The 13,255-nt window shown below is 41.8% G+C and overlaps 1 protein-coding gene across 1 annotated transcript in view; it reads right to left on the bottom strand.

Annotated features, from left to right (window-relative positions):
• TRUB1 (TruB pseudouridine synthase family member 1) overlaps window positions 1–12,196 on the bottom strand; it is a 49,854-nt gene extending 37,658 nt beyond the window's left edge. The window contains exons 1-4 of the mRNA XM_017728605.1: window positions 12,183–12,196; window positions 11,005–11,196; window positions 10,331–10,499; window positions 9,405–9,521 (exon numbers count right to left, since the gene is read on the bottom strand). Of these exons, the coding sequence (XP_017584094.1) occupies window positions 9,405–9,521; window positions 10,331–10,499; window positions 11,005–11,196; window positions 12,183–12,196 (492 nt within the window). The remainder of the gene's footprint in view (window positions 1–9,404; window positions 9,522–10,330; window positions 10,500–11,004; window positions 11,197–12,182) is intronic.
• Between the last annotated feature and the right edge of the window lie 1,059 nt (window positions 12,197–13,255).

The raw sequence follows: 13,255 nt of genomic DNA, 5'->3' as shown, positions 1-13,255 counted from the left end.
GGAATGTGGACCATTATATTTGCCCCTTACCCACAGATCTTCTGGCTGTTGTCTAATCTGTGTAATTGCTCTGAAGCCATTAGTACATTCAGCTTTTACTCTCTGCAGTGACTTTTTCAAGTTAGTTGGAGGTTCTGTGAAGGAGTCCTATTTATTTTGGCCTTTATTTTGAGCTACCTTGGCTTGCACTAAGTACTTCCCATTTCTAGTACAATGAAAAATGAAAAATTCACACATTCACTTCCTCCATCTCTCTCATGATTTGAAAGGCCTTAAATCATATCTTGCTCTTCCCCATCTGTCTCTTCTCAATGTGAAGAATCCTATCAATTCTTTCTGAAGCTTCCTATTTAGTCACTCCTTGACAGAGGCTATTTTTTGGCTTATAATATTCACTATGATTGTATGTTCTCCATCTATTTTTAGATTTTACAACATCCTTCTTGATGTGGGGTGGCCAGTATCTTACTAAGCAGTTAAAATCTGGCCATGCTCTGGCTTTATAGCAGGACCTTCTGTTGTGATTTATGTTCCTTCCCAAAATTCTTAACACCCAATTTACTTTTTTGATCTCTTTATGAGGTGCAAAGCTTGACCTCCTGGGCAGAGCTCTCGAGCCTCTTTCTGCACCTGTAAGTTCATGTAGCATCATTAACAGAGCAGGGCACAGATGGTTGCAGTGTCCCTGGCCCTCACCACACTTCCTGACTGCCTGACACTTCAGGCATTGCAAGGGAAGCTGCCTGATCCCTGATAGCTCTTCTCTTTCTCCCTGCATCCTCCATCTTCCACTTCATAGATGCTCTTAGGGCGACAAACACAAATGATATTATTGGGGGAAAGAATAGTTCTCTGCAGAAGTAGGATATCACACATCATTATTTTTTTAATAAGTCTTTCCTCCCAGACTGCCAAGCCTTCACACTCTTCCTGAGAGCAGCCTGCCCTGGGTGACTCCCAGCAAGGAAGTGAAGCAGCTGAAAAGCATTTCTGCAAAAGGCAGGCAGAGGAAGCACAGAGATGAAAGTTCACTCCACATGAGGGTGCATGAATTACAGCCCAAAATGTAACAATTGCTTAAAAGCTCTGCTCTACCCATATGCTCATAAGAAGAAAGAAATCTCTCTCCTCGCACTGAAGAGGAAGAGCTGTCCAGAAACCCTGCAAAGGGCAATGGTTAAGCATCTCGGGTTCTTCCTGCCAAGAAGAGTGGGATCATAAGTAGATGACCACCCCTCAGACATGACCTCAATGAACAAATCTCTCCAGAGATATCCCCTCAACAGTCATCCCACACATGGGCACAAACTGGACTTTCTCACCCTGACTAACATGGCAGTTTTACCAAGCCACCTTTTTGGTGTTGTATTCCCTCTAAGTATTCAATCCTTTTGGCCCTCTTTCAAAGACAGTTCCCATATTCATCTGCTTGATCATTCACCCCTTGCAGCAGCTTCCTACTGTCTGCCCAGCTAAACATCTTTGCTGTGAGAGGCTTGTAAACATCACCAGCAACTACCTAGGATAAGAAAATCAAAGCTGTGAATTTGCTGTCCATTGTCCCAAGAATGAAACTGGAGCTGAGGAAGTGCCTGTTGTGTTCCCTGGCCAGAGGAGTCAGTGGCCATTCCAGCAGGTTTGGCCTGGAAGATACCCTGCTGGCATGTGCCATAGCACACTTCCTCCACCCCCTTTTATTGTCACAATCTCACCCTGAATAAGCGCGAGTTACCACGAATTAGTTACAATTAATTCAGAAGTGCAGGTAAACAAAAGTAGCCATTGCCCAGGGGCAGGGGCAGCAATTGCATCACTAATGAGAACTCCAGGATCAATCATCGAGCAGCTCCAGGCAGTGAAGTGTTACTTCAAATGCATGTTATAATACTGTTGACAGAAATGGTTCCATTTGCCATAAATTATTCAACTTTTAATTGTTTAGGCTTCAGAGTCTGTAAAGATGCTAATTGCCAACTGTAGGATTAAATTGATAATGCCTGCTTTTTATTTTCATAAAGTTGCACTTAAAATTGCAGCCAGAAGAAAGACTGATTTTACAGGTACCTTGTTAAAAACAAGGAGATCAAAAAGTTGATGAGTTCTGCTTTTCTATTCTGGGTTGCAATCATTAAAATTATGTTCCATATTTATCATGTCTGTGTGAACAAAGTAATAAATATTTTGACCAGCACACATACTTAAATCAATATTCCACTCAGTCTGGCTTATCCCATCCCATATCTTGATCATGCACAATGAGCACCCTGAGACTATATTTTTGCCTGTCATATCTGAAGACCTATACTTTTCTTTGAAATAGGAAAGTAAAGTGGAGTCAAGTATTTCTCAGTTTTCTGACATCTCTTCCAGGTTTTCATGTATTTTTATCATTCTTTCTTTGGCTATTTTATCTTGCAGGATTTCTAAGGATATTGTCTAGACAGCTAGACAAAGAGAAAGTCTGGGGTTTGTAGTAATTACTGTGGGGAAGTAATAATGGAAGTTTATTCAGACATATTTTTGTTTAGGAAAAAAACCAATTTACTAGAATTATAAATCTGATAACAACTAGAAAGTCAGTCAGTTTTAACTGTTTTTGTTTAATTTGAATCTCTGTTTAAACTGTTTGATGAAGGAAGGAATTGCTGTTCTGGTATCCTGATTCATATCCCACTTCTGAAAGGAACATCAGTGCATCTAATCTCAGACATACAAAAATAAGCTAAAGAACCTTTTCGTCTGTTAGATGTTGAAAACCCCTTCCTAGAAAGCTGAAAAAAGGCCAAAGTATATTTTTCTTTTAGCTCAGAATTTCCCTTTGAAGCAGTATTCACTTACACAGCTGAAGAGCTTGATCCCAGGAGTGCTATCTGTTGAAGTCAGTGAGAGGTAAAGGATGCTCAAAATCATGCCCTAATTGCTAACTTGGCTTGAAGGTACGTGCTCTGTCCTACTAAGGAGAAGTTTACAGCAATCTCCCTGTGTAGGGGTGAAATCATGGCAGGCTGTGGTGGCTGAGCTTACCAGGGTATAAACACAGCATTTAAAAGAGGCACTAAATGGGGCTACCATGGCAGGGTGTTTTGAAAGAAGATAATCAAGAGGGATGTGCAAAAGATGATCTGCTCGAGTTAGAGCTTCGATGAGGATCTGCTGGAGCATCCTTTTGCTTTAAGCCCCATCGTTCATAGGAAGGTCATTAAATTACTTTGTTTCTGGAGTATATTTATTACTTTTAAATCCAGTGCAGTCTATTTAGTCTTTCATGATGCTTCATTGTGAATCATTAATGAGAAGCTCATGCACACAGTCATAGAATTTGTCTGATTACTCCATTCATATTTAATAAGCTTGCTGCTTACACTTCAGAGGAACAACAGAAATTAGATAGTGCAATACTTTAGTCCTGGAGTGCCCCTAAATTTGGCTCTAAATTATTCATTATACTGGCTGAAGGCAAGAGAACTGTTGTAACCCTAAATTTATCTAAATCGTACATTGTCTAATCTGTGCCTCTTTGTTGTTATTCTCACTTTAAAAAATAACTAATTTTTATTGCAACTGAAAACATCTAGTTTTTGTCTGTTGCAGATTTATCATCATTCTTTGCAAAAGCACTGCAGTCAGCTAAAAACAAAGATCATTTAGTTGGATTTCAGCTATATAGATAAAATGTGAGCCCTGCAATCAAGTAGGACTGTGAAGATGTGTTTTGTTAAAGCAGGCATTGTATTTTCTAGTTAGGACAGTATTTTTTTTTAACTGTCAATTAGACAAGAACACAGAGATTAACCAGCTGCACTCCCACATTTTTAGAGTTTTATTTTTTCATTCTATAAACTAAATGTCTCTTTTGTATGGGTTATATCTAGAAACACACTATCAATGTAATATTTTTAAGGTCTTTAAAATAAATAAACCTTGTAAGATAAAAGGTCTAATCTAAGCCTAGGTGGGCCCTCAAGCTGAGTCTAAAATCATAATGTAAACATTGATGGGCTCATAACCTATTTACCAAAACAGATGGAATCTGCTATACTTTCAGATTTATCACTCTGAATGTTCCATTCTTAACAGTCATATCTGAAAAGTGGACTACAAAATACGTACCCCAAATTCGACAAAAGCAGAAATTTCATATGAACAGGTCACGTAAGGAGACTTGTGTCCTCTGACCCCATCTTCTAGTAGGGATTTCCTGTTCTCATGGGAATCATTTATGAACCACTTCTAGGTTTAAACCTTTAATGAATTACGTACAAATGCTCAGCATCCAAATGGATCAGGTACTTATGGCACTGGCTTTGAAGTTTGTCTCTCAGTGTTACTAAAGTCCAGCTGGCTGTCTAACACTTTGGCAAAAACAGGCTTATGGGAAGGGGTACTGAGCATCACAGAAATACCAGCTCCTCCCAAAATATCTTGGAGGAAAATAAATATGGAAAATAAAGTGAGGTTTAACTAAATTACACACAACCAAGAAGCAGTGCAGCTACCCCCACTTCTTCCTCAATGCCTGCACTGCTGAGTGAAATGGCCCCTCTGTGGAAAGCCCGGATTAGTGGCAGCACAAAAACTAATCATTCATCTCACACCTCAGCTTGACCAAACAAGCTGGTCTAATAGGCCAAAATGAGGGAATAGCATAGAAAATGTTGTTACACTGTTCCTAAAATGCACTAAGTCTGCATTAGAAGGTTGGAACCTCTTTGTACTCATTGCCTTTAAAGTGACGTGCATCATAAATGTGTCATTATCATCACCTGGTCTTAAGAAATGAAGTAACACATGTAAGAATTGGAGGCATTTAATCACATCTCAAGTGCAGTCTCAGTGGAACACTCACAGAAACAGATTGCATATCCTGACAGCAGTCCAAGGGGGAAAAAACAACTTTGGGAAGGCAGCACAATCTAAATTTCTTAGAGTTGAGCCAACAGACAGATGGCAGGAACTAAACGTCCTTAAAAAAATCCCAAGGCCGTGGCTGTCCTGGCATCAGTCTGATAACTCTGCCAGAGTGAGAGCCCCAATGAATGAACTGCAAAGAGCTTACAGTTGTTTCAGTCCAAAAGAGTTTAAGGGGTAAGAGTTGGAATAGATGAACTGCTGCAAATGACAGCAACTCAGAAACTTAATGTGGGAACCTGCCTATTCAATACTGGCAATGGGAGAAAGGGACTCTGAAAGAAATCTGTGACTTGACAGTCAAATTAATAAGTTACTTTTCAGCAATAGTGGATTAGTTACTGTAACTGCTCCATGGCCAGCAGCTCCAGCTGCTGGAAGCTTACCTCTTGTGCAGAAAACAAGGACAAGGCTTTTCCTCACTTAAATCCTCAAAAATAAAGCTTAAATTAGATTTGTCTTGGATATAGCAGAGGCAGATTTATGGAATGGCAGCCTGTCTCCTCTTCACTCCCCAGGACTGTCTGCACAGCACACACTCCTGAGCAGGTACCAGTCATGCAGGTCCCCCAGCCACCCCTGCTTCTAACACCATAGCAGAGCTTAAAGATTTCTCTTTCAGAGAAATCCCATTTAATAATGCCTTAGCTTTCCCCTGTGTCTTGCAGAGTGGGAAATACCAGCTGGGGGAGGAATGAAATCTAGAACAGCAGCTTGAATTAAACAAGACTTTTGAGACCTTTCCCTCATTCTTTTAAGTACAGCTTAATGGTTCAGACACTAAAAGGATCTGCTTTCCTCCTCAGAAGCATTCATCTGGATTTAGCTTCAAAGTCCAACAGTTTTAACACTGAAAACTGTGGGTTTGTGAGATTCAGCAGCACAGTACACTTGCTTTTTCCCCAGGGAGCTCCACAGTGTCTGACCATCTTAAAACGAGAATGGAGCCAGAGGAGCTGCTCACAGCAAGATATTTACGTGTCAGAGAATCACCATCATGGCTCCAAAATCAGCTGTGCTTTGTGCTTGGGGTCAGCAGCCAAAACAACAGCCTTGTATGATGCTGGTAGGCCACACTTCAGTTCATAGGCAGACACTTCCAAATGTTTCTGAAAATATTCTGAGTTCATTCAGAGGTTTCATGGGGCAGGGAACAGATAGAAAAGATGACCTTCCCTCAGAAGTCCTTCCTTCAATGGGTAGACTTGGCAATGTCTCTCCATCTGTCCTCTCATTGAAGGATGAGGGTGAAAACATGCCTGGGGGAAGGCTGGCCACAGAGCTATTATTGGTTTTCACTGCATCATTGCTGTCCAAAGTGAAGGAGACATCCTGGCCAGTGGCAGGCGGGCAGAAGGGGCTGCAAACACTTACAAACCACTGAGCTGATTAAACTTCCTTTGATCATCACAGTAATTCTGCATCAAAGATGCTGTGTGGCAAATCGCTGCATTGCACAGATTACTGTGCTGGAGCCATTCCTGGGTGAATGTTTTTCTCCCCAGTGCCTGAAAATGGGCTCTTTATTCCACAGTAAAAAGGAAAAGATTGAAGCAAACTATGAGTAGAATGAGCAAGCTGCAGGGTCTTCTCATTTCCACTGGGGCCAGCCTTACACAGCCTGTCCAGGCTCAGGGAGCAAAGAGGACACTTAAAGCCACTTTTCTTCTTCCTGGTTTTGATTTCTGTGTGCTTCTTGCCTGCGGATCCAGGCCTTTGCTGTTCTGTTTACCCTTCCCAGAAGTGCACTTAGCCATTAATGGAAGATTCGAATTCAGGCATTCACTCTGGGGAAAACGTAGGTTACAATAAATAATGGTCATAGGTTAAGTCATCCAGGTATTGTGTATGCTCTTAATGGGTATCTGAGAAAAAATATGACATCATGCTTGCAAATAAATTTCCCCCATCACACCACCATCCATTTTAACTTATATCTCTTGAGAGTTTTCAGCTATTTTCTTTGCTTTCAAACACAGCTTCCCTGTGTGTCTCCAACTCTGAAGTAGAGAGCTGAATTCAAACTGCAGAGAAATCTGTTAGAAGATGCCTGGAGGTATATGTGGCACAAAGACATGAGAACTTTATCTTCTTTTCTGGCTGCTCTGAACTGATTGTGGGGATTAATGATTTATCTCTCTTTAAAGAACTCCTTGGAGCTACATAGTCTCAAATCAGATAACGTATATACTATTCCTCAATCAGGCACCTGCCAATTTAGGTTCAGGCTTTAATCTGGGCAGTTGTAATTTTACAAAGATTTGACTTCAAGAAAAGTTTCCTGAGTGATATTATCAGTGTTCATCACTTTTCTAAAACCTGTATGATATTCCTTCTGTTAGCCTGGAATGATTATGAGAAGAAAGGAGAAATAGCAGAAATCTACCTTTCTGCTGAGAACAATGCACAGCCACACCGCTGTCCTGGGTAAATCCCTTGAACAGTGTGTAGGGCTTGAGCTGGCTTCTGACACAAGGACAAATGTTGCCTTGGAGAGTATCACAGACACATTTCCTCCAGTGTTGGTTACCAGCAGGTGCAGGGAAAGCAGGGAGCTCCCTCATCCAACCAGTTCCAGTTTGCTGCAAATTTACGTATCTGTGCAAAAAGGGAGCAAGGGATTAGTCAGAAGCAGAAATACACCATATTGGTCCATAGACAAGTGTTTAAGAGCTCAGTACAGGTGTTTGTGGAAATGCACCAGAGACAATGTGGCTCAGTGACATTAAATCTGATTATTGACTCCCTTGTAACAAAGTCAATGGGAGTCATCTTGTTGAAAGCATGTTTGGTCTAGATACTTGTCTGATTCATGTCCTTATTTATATGAATCCAGAGTGGGATTTTCTGGGTAAAAAAGTGGGATCTGGGGTAAAAAAGAAAATGAGCCATTTATCCACACATACAATAAAAGAGAATTCACACACAGTCAGAGGTCTGCCAAATGCAAGACAGCTCCAGAGAAAAATGGCATTGTAAACCACTTCATAGCTTAAAAGAAAATAAGCTGGGTGTACAACAAGGTAGGAACCATCTGCTTGGCTTCAGTGGGAATTTCCCCAGAGTAATCATTGCAGGGGTGGATAGATCATGAAATAAAGGCATTTTTTCTCTCTCTGGTAATTAAATTTACTGGGTTTCCGCAGAACAGTTCCTGGCACAGAGTAAGACATGTAGATGTAATACCTTATCATTGTAAAGCTACGTAATTACAGTGATAAACAAGCCCATTTAGTTTAGCAGAGTTTCACATTTTGTCTGACTGAGAGACCTGAATTTGTGACAGATCATAAATCCATTTTTTGTAGTCATGTCAGATTTCCCATTCAGCCACTGCTCCATGCACCAAAATGTCTTTCCTTCTCACAGCATCCAAGACAAATATCTGCTTGATGTAGTACCAGATCTAGGAAGCTAAAATTTGAAGGGGTGACCCTATTTGCTTCATTCTTCTTCATGACATTCAGACTAAGCAGTTGACCTTTACACAGGTCTTCTGTAAAGCTGGGAGCTGAGAACATGAATCAAGGAGGTGGAGGTCTGTATGACCTTGTAATAAATTAATATTTTCCTTAGGCTTGATGCTTTTGATCCTGCACCATAAATTCTTGATCAGGATGGAAGTTCAGACCTACTCCTGGTTTGCTTCTGCTGCAGAATCTGGAATTAATATTGCAGGTAGTGATTCTCTTATAATGCAATTGGAATTAAATATTGCTGTCAATCCAAGTACATTTAATTAAGCGATATTTACAGAGCAGTTGGATGCTCCAAGGACTACGATATAGCGGCCTGGAATTCTTCAAGCCTTCTTTTTCTTTCTTTTGTATTTCCATACTTCTGCATTTCAGCTTCTTTTGCCCTGGTAATTTAACACTGTGTCACATCCTCACAGCTGACCTTTAGAGGACAAGAAGCTGGGACTGTTGTGTTGGTTCTGTGCTTTTCCCCTACAGTTTCATACAATACATATTAGATTGACTTTTATTTTCTATGTGAAATGAAACCAATCTCAAGTGCTACACAGTGTCAGAAATAATATTTTGTTGAGTATTTTTGAATATGCTAAGATTTATCTTTCCAGCTTCTGTGCTAAGTGGAAAAGGCCAAAAGAAGTAACAATAATTATCCAGTGTTGTCTGTATTATTAATTAAAAATTAATAAATTACATGTTGAAACAAAGATGAATAATTTGTCTCCAAGGAAAATCCACATCCTGGCCATATTTTCTCAAAATACTTGAAATACAGAAAGTAATTATGTCCCATCAAAGAGTTTAAAATTATATTGATTATGTATCTGAAATGTAAATATTATGAGTTTACAGAAAAAAAACAGAAATAAGGAAATAATTTTAGAATAGATGCTTCTTGTATCTTTTGGAATGTTTGATTGACTTTCTACTGTGCTGTTTAGCAGTATCATTCTGAGTAATCAGAACCAGAGGAAAAATTATCAATGAGCAAGAAACCAGCTTTTCTAAAATGCCCTGTACTCCACGAGCAAAGTTGTTGAACCTCAGGGCTCTGGCAGCATTTTTCCCTCCAGGAGCACAACGAGGATTTTTTGCCTCGTGGGTGCAGGGCTGAGATTCGCTGGGGCTGTCTGAGCTCTGAAGGGCACAAGAGGAACCTGCAAGTCCTCAGACAAACCCAGAACTCGAGATTTTGCTCCACTTCTTTTTCTCTAGGCATCCTGATTGTTGCACATTTACAAAACATAAATGTTAGCTGAATTGAGTTGGACTGTGAACAACCTGCTTATTTCCAGGGCAGTCCCACTGCTTGAATCCATCCACAGAGAATTCCCAAGCTGACATATACCCTAACCCACACAGCTTGAATGGTTTAAAAGATGCTTCTGTGTACACAATATTTGGGTCTGACATGACTTTCAGGGTGACTTTCAGCCCACAGTCTTTAGTAATTTCCTGAGCTCTTTATCAATGTTTACAAACACAGTATTTTGCACTAGGAGGCTGCTTAAGAGACTCAGAGTCCAGCTCCCGTTAGAATTCAGCAAGGCAGAGATGTTCCCACCTTCTCAGAAAGCTGAAAGCTCGGGCTGTCTGTCCTGCAGTGTAACACGGCTGTGCTACAGTTCTGCAGGATGTACCAGATGTATTCAGGGCAGGAGCTGGCCTGGGAACCAGGGGAGGTGAGGAGCAGATGCATCATCCCCTTCTGTCGCGTCTGCTCTGGGGAGAGATAAGCCGGGAGCTGTGGGGGGAGAGCAGCCTCTTGAAGCAGCGCAGCAGAAACCCCCAGGGAACACTGAATCTGTGCTTTGGATCCTTAGGGCAAGGTGTTGCAGATTTTTTTTCTCTGTAATGCGCATTTTGAGATAAATACCAGTTGCAGTGAAGCGTTTTCTATGAACCAGTCTGTTAGAAAAGGGTCAAACTGCTGATGTGCCCATTACCGTGATAACCCAGGGCTGGGCAGCGGCCACGCAGCCATGTGGAACACGAGCCGCCTCAATTACCGGGGAACACTCCGAGTCGCAAGGGGCTGGCTTTAACAGCAGCAGAACGGCCTGGGCAGGGAACGGGGCTTGCAGCCCCTGACTGATGATGAACTGGCTGTGCAAGCTTTAATTAGCCAGCGACAAGGCAGAATTACAAGCACTGTTTTACTAGCGCAAAGTAAATACTTGCTCTCCTGCTTTGCCCATCCCTGAAATTTATGAGGCACTTGGATGTGTCCCTGCCTCAGAGCCAGGGAGGCAGATGCTGGGGGAGTGAGAAGACGCTTTTGCAACCTGACCCCTCAGGAGGAATAGCTGCAGCCAAGCCTTTTATGCTGGAACATTTTTCTGAAATATTTATGCCCGATCACCCGTTGTTGTTTACCTCAGTGCCTCCTCTCCTCGCTCACCCAGGGCTGCCTTATCAGACAGTCTTTGCGATTTAGGAAGCAGAGAAAAACAGGAGTCTGAAATTAGAGAACAACCTTTTTGGCACACACTGAAGCTTCCTCTAAGACACCTGTGGGGAATTAATTGTCAGGCAGGAAAGGCTGGGAGCGGGGACTGGCGGGTGCCCCAGCAGTGTCATGGAATCATGTGAAGGGCAGAATTCCCTCATCTCGGCAGGCCCGACTGCTGTGGATTTAGGTAGGAACTGCTTTTCAGGACCAGCTAGTGTTATTTCACCCAATCCATGCTGGATGCCTTCCCCTTGGCTGCTTGCAGAAAGGGCAGCTGCAGCCTCAGCAGCAACTACAGCAGCCACCCGCAGCAGGGACACAGGGAAAAGCCTCAGAGCAGGAGGCAGAAAGTAGGTTAACCTGAAAGATGAGAGTGGAAACACTGCTCTTATAGACATCTTTCTTATAGAGTTTGATATACTCACTTTTTAGTGGCTCAGAAGCAGAGGGCGTTGCTTTGCATTGTCTGTGAGGAGGGAGCTGAACTCCCTCCCTTCATGCTCCCCTCTGTGACCTGTCTGATTGCTGTAGAAGGGACGCCCAAAGAAAGTCAATATGGATAAAACCCTGTTGAATCCTGGTATTGGTCAAATTGCTGGTGGAAGGGTACAGCCTCCCTCGGGTCACAGATTTAGCTGAGAATAGCAGATTTGTCCTTTTCAACAATTTTGCAAGATGAGGTGCTCTTGCTGTGGGATTTTGGGGTTGCTTTGATCAGTTTTGGGTTTGGTTTTTTTTTTTTTTCTGTGTCTAGATCCAGGGTGCCTGAAGGTAATCATGTTTGCCAGTGATTTCAGTGAAATGGGAATTTGACCTTGAAATATGCTGAATTCACAGGCTATATAAATTACAGTATTTTGTATAATTGCTCTAAATCCAGACAGCCAGAGAGCTGATGGTACATTTCCCCACTGCAAACACATCTGCTGAAAAGCATGAACCTTGATTTAAAGGAAAGCCACCATTGCTGATTGTGTGTCATATCTTAGATGGGCAGTGGAAGGAGAATTGAGATCAAACACACTTTATTGACTTTATTCCTTCCTTAACTAACAGGCGAACTTCTGAAAATGTGCACAGTAGCCTTTTTATGAAATATGAAAGCGAGCACTAAATTACAATCCTCAAATCACCAATTCGGAGCCCACAGAAATATTTTTTTTTCCATTTCTTCATCTATAATTTCCGGGCTGAAGCTCTAGCCATTAATAGCAGCTACATCATTACAGTGCCTGACACTTCAGCAGCACCCTCATCCATTTCAGTCATTGATCCACTAATGTGCGCCGGATGAGAAAGGAAAAGGGCGGCTCATTCATCCTCCCCCTCCTTCCTTCTCCTCTCACCAGGTGGCAACCATTCACCCATTGCTTTAAATCCCTATCAGATTTCAGAGGCTCAGTGTTAATTGTCCCTGTACAGGGACTGACCCCAGACAGTGAAACTAAAATTAAAGTAACGGGGCCATGGAAGTGGGTGAGGTGCTACAGGAGGAGATGGATCTGCACCTGCTTTCCTTGGCCCACAGACTGCAGACAGCACTGGAAATCACAACAGAGCTGGAGCTGCAAAGTGCACTTGCAGGCATTGGGTTCTTCCTGGAATATGAAGCCAAACAAGGAAAAGAGTAGGAAAAAAGCTAAAGAATTTAGGCAATAAGATTAAAGGTGTAGCAAAAGAATGGTACTTTGAGTAGCATAAGCTGCACAAGTAATTCTGTAATTCCAGTTGCATATGGAGCAAAAAAATATCCTTCCCATGGATATCCATATTGCAGCCCTGTGTTTGAGTGTTCTTCTGACTTACAGAGATACTGAGCTGGAAGATACATTGCTTATGCCTGTAGCTTGATGCATTTTTCTAATCCAGAAACCTGATTTTTAAAATTTTTTAAAATCTATCCAACTAATCTGCAGACACATTCTTGCTTTCCCTTTCCACTCTTTGCTTGGTACAGATATTCTTTTGCTCTGATATTCCTTATCTCTATATTGCTCATTTTGGGGATCAAAGGGCAAAGGAAATAAAAACCCTGTTATTTTTCAAAGGTCCACACAGCAGTAGATAATTGGTTTCCAATCAAGCCCAGACATCTTTGATCTCCAGTCCTCACAAAGAACATTTTGCTAAGACACAAGCATGTGTTTGGTAGCACTACCAGGAGATCTAATTCTGAAAGTCTGCAATTACCTGAGCAGTGACACTTACAAAGATGATAGGGACTGATAACAATGCTGTGTTTTTATACCATCTTTCATTATACTTGCATTAATGACACATAACTACACCCTTCTGAGGAAATACTTTCAGTAATATTTCTCTCATGCTGTAGTAACAGAGGTGATGGGTCATGCAGCAGGGTCAGCAACAAAAACCAGCCTCTTCCAGCTCCCCAGGCCATGGCCCAGGCACATGAGCA

This window comes from Corvus brachyrhynchos, unplaced genomic scaffold (genome assembly GCF_000691975.1).
Source record: "Corvus brachyrhynchos isolate BGI_N302 unplaced genomic scaffold, ASM69197v1 scaffold783, whole genome shotgun sequence".
In the NCBI taxonomy this organism is placed as follows: domain Eukaryota; kingdom Metazoa; phylum Chordata; class Aves; order Passeriformes; family Corvidae; genus Corvus; species Corvus brachyrhynchos.
Note: the sequence above shows the minus strand (reverse complement) of the source record. Positions and strands in the feature narration are given on the sequence as shown.